At 38.9% G+C, this 10,127-nt stretch overlaps 1 protein-coding gene across 3 annotated transcripts in view; it reads left to right on the top strand.

Moving 5' to 3' along the window:
- The window catches only part of dachd (dachshund d), a 116,654-nt gene extending 109,905 nt beyond the window's left edge, over positions 1-6,749 (top strand). For all 3 annotated transcript variants that reach the window (XM_048239710.1, XM_048239712.1, XM_048239711.1), the window contains one exon: positions 6,040-6,749. In XM_048239710.1, coding sequence (XP_048095667.1) covers positions 6,040-6,077 — 38 coding nt within the window. In that variant the 3' untranslated portion in view covers positions 6,078-6,749. The remainder of the gene's footprint in view (positions 1-6,039) is intronic.
- The last annotated feature ends 3,378 nt before the right edge of the window (positions 6,750-10,127 follow it).

Raw genomic sequence — 10,127 nt, 5'->3', positions numbered from 1 at the left:
ATTCACACTTACAAACACACACACACACATACATTACATGCACAATCGCGTCTGTTTCTCCAGGAGAGTTGGACATCTCAGTGCTATCGTGCAAATTGGCTAGAGGGGCTGTGTTTATTATCAGCGTATAATATTGTTATTGCACAAAGACAGTAGAAACTAATTTGACATTTGTGGTTTGCAAGTATGGTCCGTTTTGGGCCATACATTTCTGTCAACACAGAATGGTCAGTGAAGTGTGTCTTCAAGTTCATAACAATACTCTCTTTCAGTTCCCAAAAGCACAATGCAAATGAGTGTGGCTATGACATTTCCCCCAGGTGTTATCTTAAAACAGGTGCAATTCAGATATATTTACCATATGGAATACGGTTGTGTCAGGTAGACTACCTAGTTTACAAATCTGGGTAGTGCCAGATAGTGTCTTTAACTACTCAAATCTGAGCGGGATTTCCACAAAGTCATTCAGCCTCATTTCAGTCCTATTTGCATTAGCATTACGTGGCTCAAGTGTTTTATTTGGGTATATTGGCAATACAAAGTTAATAGGTTTCCACTAGAAATTGGTTTGCCATATGCTGTATGTTTCAATCTCTGTATATCTAATTTGAAGTGATTGCAGTGTAGTTTGCATTCAGTGCACAATGAAATAGCCTCGTCACAAACTCTCATATATGTGTGTATCAGTGTGGATGGCACCAGGCCTGATACGCAGTCCCTCCTGCATCCACAGCATTACAGAATCCCCAGTACTGCTACTTATCTCCTCATGCCCTCCAGCCCCACAAACCAGAGACGAATCCTAAAACACACACACGGCTCTCACATTCAACCACTTCCACTGATGTGCCACCCCCCAACACACACACACACACACAGACAGACACACACACACACACACACACACACACACACACACACACACACACACACACACACACACACACACACACACACACACACACACACACACACACACACACACACACACACACACACACACACACACCACCCCTGCAGAACACCTTGAATAAGCTGAGTCTCTTCATTATTCTAATTTCCGCCTTTAATTGTACCCAGCAGCATCTTGAGAACACTGAGCTTATCATTGGCAGTGGTCTCAATTTCCCCTTTGAAAAATAGTCCATGGAAATTGCTATGAAATGTGGGAAATGGCATGCTAATAGTCGGCGACGAGTAAAAGGCCTATAACCCGCTCTGATTAGCCTACTTAAAGGGAATTTTGGGGCGAGAGAAGAATGGAAGAAATGAAAGGGGGCAGAAATTTCAGCAATTCGTTGCGAGACCAAGTACGATTCAGGATTTAATTAAAGTGCCAGTGAGCGAATTTGAGGAAAAAGAGGGTCTCCATTTCAGAGCAGATAGGCAGCTTACAATGGATGCAGAGATACAGCGGCCACTTGAAGAGAGTACAATTATACACTGTATCACATTTCATACCAAATTGTTATATTTAGTTGCTCTAATTTGAAGTGAACAAAGATTAATTGAGCTATCTGATACAGAAAAAAAGACACTCGCTGTCCTAATATTAGAATGTTTCTTTTTACACGCACAAGTCCAGTGACTTTTGAATTCCATCCGTACTACACAAATTATCACTAAATAAACGTTTGATGAGGTTAAGTTATCAGAAATTCATTTGCTTAAGCGCAGAGAAGCATAAGTCAGGCTTAAAATGGTGATAAGAAAATGAAGGCTTTGTAGCTTCTTCTCTTCCATTCTTTCTCCCTCTCTATCCCTCCTTCTCTCTCCGTCTTTCTCTCCTTCCAGGGCTCTGGTTGTGTCACTCATTGTCTTGAAGAATAGACTTGGGAGGGTTGCGGGGAGCTGAGAACAATGCTTGCCTGTTCCATTAGGCTAGCATTTGTCTGGAGTCCATGTCACCAACGCTGCTCTCTGCAAGCAGCTCTCTGCATAATTACTCTCAAATGGCAGGCAAAAAAAAAAAAGAAAAAATGATGTTGATAAATTACACCGGCACCCAAATAAATAAATAAATAAATCAGACCTCATCACACTCACCGAAAAAGCGGCAGGGAAAAAGAAACACACACACAAAAAAAAATAAAAAATGTGTGTGCGTGCTATAATTTCCCCAAACTCACAGCAGAAAAAATGTATTAATGAGAGCATAATTTCAGTGAACTAATTATTTCTATTTGTCTTTTGTCACACTCAGTAATTCTGCTATATTAACACAGTCTGTGTTTATTAATTGCCTTTCCAGCGTTTTGAATCCATTCCAAGAGTGAGCCGGAATGTGTTTTTCCTAGGCCCCAGCGCTTCTGGGAGTGCGTTCCTTCCCGCCACTAAATTCTGGCACGTCTGCGTATGCAGAGATCTTCCTTCAGTATCTCGCTCCTGATTCTCGCCCGCTCACTCCTCATGTGTTCTCCAAGTTTACATGACCCTGCAAGCAGAGATAAAGTTCTTTGTTGCGAGATTAAACATCAAAACGGTTAAAGTGAAATTAAAATTAAATGAATGAATGTCACTGAAGCAAAAAAGGCAGTAATTAATGGTTGCCTTAATTGTCTTCATAAAATATTTGCATGGGCATAATTTGCATAATTTACATGTATTAATTAATCTTTCAAAGGAATTTTATGCTGAGAGAAGCCAAAAATTCCCTTTGTTTTATTTAGCATCTAATGAAATATTTATCCTCCTTAATGAACTTTTCATCTTGATTTGAATATAAAAATGCTAAAGTTTTAACATATTTTAATGAGGTGGTTCTTTCATAGAACAACATGGCATCCGATTTCTCTCTCTGAGAAATTTCAATCAGATATTTCTGGGTTTTTCGTGGCGCATCACAGCACCGATGCATCCCATTTGACTCTAGATTAATATGCTAATTATTAAACAGAGGATCAGCAATCTGTAAAATATGACGCTCCCTAAGTAGCCACATTTGTATCCTCAAAAGAGCGAGGGAACAGAGCTATATATACATCGGCATGTTTACTAATTGATTTATGTCATCCATACCCATTTCATTTACAGACTAACACTCGAAGAAGCATTCACTCCTAGGTTATGTATATCTTTTGAAAGAAAAGCGTTCTTTTGTTAGCATCGCTCAAAGCGCTTGACTAGTGCTAATGATCAGAACATGCTTCATGCCCACTAAGCACACAGATCATGGTCACTGGCTCCTGCCTGCATTCTGTAAAGCTTCCTTGCATTAATTCATTCTTTTCCACCGGCATCCAACCTGTGTTTAAGGCGAAGGGCGCTCTGAACTTAGTCTCATGGGCGAATCAGACGCATTGGCATTGAAATATTCACATCAATTATATTTAAAGGGTTTTTTTCTTTTCTCCTTAAGTTCGTATGTCCTTCGGGGGCACTTAAGGCATTAATAACTCAGAAGTGGGGTGTCTCTTTGAAATCTGCTGCCCAGTCTAACAGCACATCACTCAGTTGCCTGATGAAAAGACAGGAAAGTGTTTATTCTCTCCTTTCTATTCCAACAAGTTAGGAGTCTTTGCGGATTATTGAAACTGAGCCCCTGTTTCTTTTGTTCTCCGACAAGTTCAGAGTCTTTGTGGATTATTGAAACTATCACAGTGCTGCTGTTATCGCACTATCACTTGCACATGGCGGTCTCCAGCAGTAAACCATGCATTAGGTAATGTGATGCTTTTATTGCGGGATGAAACCAGAAGCCTGTAAATTGAACCTGTGAGAAGTGATCAGACGGGGAGGGATCTCCGCTGTCCATCGCCATGTCAACCTGAAGGGGCGACAATGACAGCAGCAGCAGCCACCCAGAGGATGAAAGCATGTCACGCCTCCGTTCTCGCAAGAGTGCCTCTGATACCCGAAGTGTATTTTTAGCGTCGGATTCGTGCTCTTAATTGTAGACCGCTTTGTGTGTGTTGAGGTTCACTAGCTGTCCAGACCTGTCAATATCAATATCATGTGTAATGTCCAGTAAATGATGGTATAATGTAAAGAACTGGACACTTGTTCTGTGTACACAATCATACTGAGCCCTTTCACTTGGAGAAAGCTGATTGATTCAGTCAATTATTCATTCAGTCTGCATTTGTAAATGCTATGAATTCTGCTGTATGAGTGGATGGGCACAGCATGACTTCAACATCCCTGACCAGTCCGAAAAAACAATGGTAACGCTCAGAAGGAAAAACATGACGTGTGCCGTTTGATCCCAGATATCTACCCCCACCCACCCACCCCATCCTGCCGGCGCCAATTGTGTCATCTCTAAACGAGAACAACGCCATAGCCTCCTCGAGCTGTCGGACGCTTGACGTCCGTAGGTGTAGCTTTTCTCTCGAAAACTGAATTATTTAGGTGCCCTGCCAAAGAGAGAGGGTGGGGGGGGGGGGCAGCAAACACTGCTTAAAGGCAGTAATGTGGCCTTCTCTTTGCCGTGGAGATGTAAGGGTAATAAACGTCAAACAAGCTCCTGAGCCATGGCTAACAGATGCTTTTACCAGCTCTGCCACGAAGAGAGTGCCTGCTTGCTCAGGCGTGTCCGGGGATGAGTGTTCTTAGAAAATGGACAAAGCTCGTTAGATTGCAGGTGTCGGCTAGATAGCATCGGGAACACGAGTGCCTTGCCTTTTTCAATAAACGCTATTTCCTTACAGGAAATGCCATTCTGGTAAAGAGCCTTGCGTCATCATGAGTGCAATATTATGTTCAAACAAGCGTGTCAAAGGTATTGTCTTAAGCAACAGAGACATGCTACTGTGGGATGCCCAAGCACAAAGATATACCCGGGTTGGCCTTACAACTTGCCTTTTTTAAAACATTAAATGTACTGTACATGCCTGATAATCAGTACGCTTTAATTTAGCTTTCTTTGGTTCTTTGTCATATTCTTTTGTTTCGTGGAGCATTTTTATGACCTAATTGTGTTGGTTTAGTCAGTGAGGAAATGTGATGTTTGAACAGCTGGTGTAATCAACGCCTTTTAAACTGCCACTTCACATGCAGGGGTATCTTAACGTTGTTTAGAACCCTGGGCAGTTGCTGTAGTCTAATTGGAAGAGAGAGAGAGAGAGAAGAGAAAGAGAGAGATAGAAAGAGAGACATTTGTGAAAGATATGGCCCATGGCCAACCATGAGAGCTGTGGTTTACATGGTATTTATCCAGATCAGGTATCAGCACCTTTTCCGCTACCTAAATTTGTGTTCAAAGAATGAAGTTAACTGATGACAACATTAAAAAGACATGAAATAGTACAATACATGATAAGATGTCAACAAGTAGGAAGCAGTAGTTCTAAAACTACTTGTGCATGTGCTTTTGGTCAAATCTAGCTGGTAGGAAAGTTTAAGTGGATGAAGTGAAAGTGAAAGTAAGACATTCGAAAGGCCAAAGAAAGTTAAGGTTGCTTTTGATATAATACGCAAAACTGGTGTTCTGAATAGCGATTCTGTTGTCTTTGAAAAGTTCTTATTGACTTTTACAAGGCGGAAATATTTCACCGCAAAACAGACGTGAGCTTTCATGGCCAGTTTTCATACATACAGTACGAAATTTCCATTTTTAGTTCCCACGAAAGGTGGTCTGAGCTTTTACTTCAGTACGGCCTGTTTGTACATACCTCACCATGTTTTTACGCACACATTGCAAAACAAATACACCTAAAGTGGGCGCAAAAGCGTTAGTACATCTGGCCCAAAGAGTTGAGAGAGAGTTTAGTCCCGACCTTAAGCCTTAGAGGTGGCGGCGGTTAAAGGGGCTTTCGAAAGATGCAATTACAATGCCAACATCACCCCCTTCTTCCAGTGACATTGAAAACATGCTGTTTGCCATGGACAAAAGAGTGTTGTTTGTTCTTTTGGTTGTGGTTTTAAGTCAAGGTGTCTCATTGGCAAACATGGCTATCTGACAAATCCACACTGCCCAGTTCCCTTTCTTTTTCTGTTTGTGTACGCAACAGTGTATCCATATTTTCAAGCTTAAAATGCTCAAATACCCCACTGAATAATTCCCTAACCGACAATGTCTTCTCCTATTTATGTTCACAGATGGAAGACTCTTTTTAAAAACCACAGTGATGTACTGATAAGACACTGCAAAGAAGTTGAAGACGCATGAAGACTCACATGAAGATTCTTGCAAGCGTCTTGCCAGGATTTTAGTCACACAAACTACTGGTCCAGTTACTTGTGTAACCTCCACTGAGGTGTGTCAAAAGCCAGCGAAAAAAAGTTGAATCAGAGTTTAGAATTAGGACTTTCTCACAGACATCATCATAATCTAGTGATGGAAGCAAGATTGAATGGCTCAAGTCTGCAGTACTGAAGGCAAAACAAATTGAGCACAGTAAAAAAAAAAACATGTACCTAGGTGTACACTGGTTATTATATTTCCAACAAATCCACAGCACTGAAGATTTTTATACTGTATTTAAACCAGCGAGAAAGCTTTGATGAAAAGGAAAATCTGCTTCAGAGGTTGTTCTCTTTATTTCTTTCCTTTCCTTTCTTTTTTATGTATTTTAAGAAATTCTTAACAGTCATAGATATTTGCCAAGATGACAAAATAGGGTGGATGCAGCCTCTGGAAATGTGAATTTGAATATATGTTGCTCGACAAAAAAACAACTAATATTTGAGTTAAATGTTTTCTAAATTAGAAGAAGATACAATCAAGTTTCCTTTTTACCATTGTTGTATATACCACAAGAGAGGATAGGTAAAGTCATTCACTATGGTGTATGTATATAAAGTCAAAAGGAAAAAAAAAACAAAATGGTATTGTGTATGCAGTAGAACAATTAGGAAAACAATACCAACCATTTATATGTACTTTATAGAGTTGTTTTATTATTGTTTTTTTTTTTTTGTTTTGCTTTGTTTTGTTTTGTTTCTGAGCCATCATTGTTTTCAAATAGCTGCCGTTTTTTGGTGAGGATGCATGCTGGCATGTACATGTGTGTCCTGAGATGATCATATTTAATAAAAAAAAGAAACTTTACTGTGCCGAACAAATAGATACATCACTAAAAACACAGATTGATTTAATCCCTGAACTTCTCAGTCATTTGGATGTTAGTATTTCCACATCAATCTACAATTTGTTGTAAAAATCTCATGGCTATTTATAGTCATTATTTTAAGGGAGTTTACTGTTTTTGAAGTATTGAACACTAAACAAGGATGTGATTTTGAAGGTGCGTCACTGTACGCAGAAGGGGTGGGTGTGGGGGGAGGGGGAAGTGATGCTGTTTTTATTATTATATTTCATTGTCATTAGTTCAAACTTTAACAGAAAGAAAATCCTTTTTCTTTAAAAATTGAAAAAAAAACACTTAAATGAATGGAGGTATACCTGTCGTAAAGTCACAGTGAAGTTGACATTCTTTCTGTAATTTAAACCAAACTTCATAGGGCCTGATAGGGTCCACCTAATATTTTTTTTGTTCTTGCCCAACCGAATGACACAACTCTGTGTCATCCCTTTATCCACCCCCTCCGCTCTCTTTGCCCATTGTGTGAAATCAGTGGTGTGAAACCTGGACCAGGAAGCGGGAGTAAATAAATAAGGTCTTTTGCCCTGAGGGAAAAATAGATTCAGATGTGTTTTAGTTGGGTTTTTTTTCTCTGCTGAGGATGTACTGTGCTGTAACCCCTTGTGGTTCCGCGATACCTCAATAACAACCCCACTTCCCTGTGTTTTAACTGTATATAAAAAGTGTTGATGAACAGAAATTGTGACCAACAAGGCCTCAGTCAGCCTCAGAGTTCATTGGTTGGTAGAAAAATGCATTTGACAACTATGTCCAGTTCAGTCTAATACAATACTATTCCTCTCACAAGAAAATAGACCATTATCTATTGATGGAGAATATGAACAGCCTTCAAAGGCTTTTTATTTTCCTGATAGCATCAAAGAAACCTGCAAAGTTAAATTGCTCTTTGTTGAGTCCTTGATGGTCAGACTCAGATGGTCAAGCCAGCAGAGGAGTTGTATTGTTTGCCGTGCCAAAATACCACAAATCATACTTGTCACTATTTTGGTGCAAAAACAACAGAGGCATAATTTTAAATAGGAAAGAATATTCAAGGCAAAACAATTGCAGTGAAAAATGACGTGAGCAAAGCTATCCCTTACAGTTTTCAATTTTATAAAATAAAGGGGCAGCTCTTTGATTTCATTTATTAAAGTTACCTTAAATGATTTTCATTACCATGTCAAACATATTGTTGTTGTTCTGGGCTTTTGACAATTGAAATGTTTATTATGTTAAACAACTGTTAAACTAAATGTTGCCATTAAACCCAGTGAAACATGGGTCCGCTTTTAGTTTTTATTTTATGGATATTGTATAACATTATTACATGCAGGTATACACTGTAGCAAGACTTAAGAGCATATTGTTCCTCCTCACTTTGTATTGCAGTAAAGGAAATGTCTGAGTATTCTAATGTTCACAATGTCTTGTTTTATAAGTGTCCCTTTTGTTTGCCTTTTATTGTGCGTATTTGTGTGTTGTGTGTGTGTGTGTGTGTGTGTGTGTGTGTGTGTGTGTGTGTGTGTGTGTGTGTGTGTGTGTGTGTGTGTGTGTGTGTGTGTGTGAGGGAGAGAGAGAGAGAGAACAGTGAATGAACATGGGAGTATGTGTTTGCATAAATGAGTCTTTGAATTATATTCCATGGTGTTTTTACATAATCAATCTCGTACAGCATACAAATAAGAGACATAGTTTTTTTTTTAAATATCAATAAATTATTGTATGTGTTACTGTGCAGTACACCTCCCTGAGTTGTAGTCAGAGTCAGATCATATTAATTATGTATTGATAAAGTATTGACATATTATGTATTGATAAAGTATTGACAATGGACACACACACACACTCAACACACACACACCTTTTCCTATCCATTACGTTAGATTATGGTAATGTATAAACACTTGACTTGGGATATGACAAGCTGAGTTGCCAACAGTCTGGTTTTAATCACATCTAAGGCCCATTGTACCTCTTTCATCTTTCATTTTTAACTTCCTTAACTTTTAAAAAAAAAACTGATAAAACAACCTACGTAGATAATATAATAACATTTAGGTCCACTCTAAACATTATAGCTTTATAACAATTACAGTGATTACAGTAATCAATAGGAAACTTGACTTGGGTCTGATGAGGTCAGCATCACAGCAATCTGCTGTTAACCATAACAGTGTCACCCTACAGCTCAAGCTAGTGGTTTCCTTCTCTTACACAGGAATGTATTACATTATATTGTAGTCAATGAATTTCAGTCTGTAATCAATGCATACATCAAGTCATAGCGCACCACAGTTAACGTAAGTGGGAACGACTGCTGTTTAGTGTACATGTCCATTATTCAGCCCTCAATACATTGTATATAATTTCAAGTGGTGTGTTATGTCAAGCCGATCAAGTGGCTTTGCACATTGCGTAGTGCTCTGATTCATATAATATGCCTACATGAGATGTTTCAGGCAAGATTATGAGGATTCAAACAAAATTTGAAGTGCACCTGTCATTGTGTATTTATAGAAATGTACACTAAATGTAGAGTTTGTGGTATGCAGACATGTGAAGTTTTCATTTGAAGTACAGTAGTTATTCAAATGCCCCAAAGACACATTGGATGTAAGCTTTACATCTTTCCCCATTTACCTCTCATTTAGGCCATTGATCAGTCCCCTTGCGTTGTGTAAAGCTCAGTATGGTTAATGACAAATCCTCAAAACTTGCAGCTAAATTAATTACAACCTGCAGAGTGTTCATCTTTTTAAACTCCACACCACACAAAGGGCCGTGTATGGCATTACATAAGCACCATGCTTATATTTTAATCTGAAGGGTAATCAAAATTGTTCATGGTTGAGTTGTAAAACACATGTTATTGAACAATGACAATATCTACTGGAATAAAATCACTGGGCCATGGCATACTGTGCGCGCAGTAATGCTCTTGACATTATTGAAAAATAATACCTTTTTTTGTTCTTTCCCGTTGAAAGAGCACAGTATTCCGAAGGAAACATTTAATAGTTACTGTTCAATTGCCTCCTGCTCCACAAGTGTGTTACCACTGTTTCAATGAGTGGATGTTATTCAAGCAAACATTACAAT

Source organism: Alosa alosa, chromosome 3 (assembly GCF_017589495.1).
Source record: "Alosa alosa isolate M-15738 ecotype Scorff River chromosome 3, AALO_Geno_1.1, whole genome shotgun sequence".
In the NCBI taxonomy this organism is placed as follows: Eukaryota; Metazoa; Chordata; class Actinopteri; order Clupeiformes; family Clupeidae; genus Alosa; species Alosa alosa.
The sequence above is the reverse complement of the archived record's forward strand: the minus strand, read 5'-3'. Positions and strand labels throughout refer to the sequence as shown.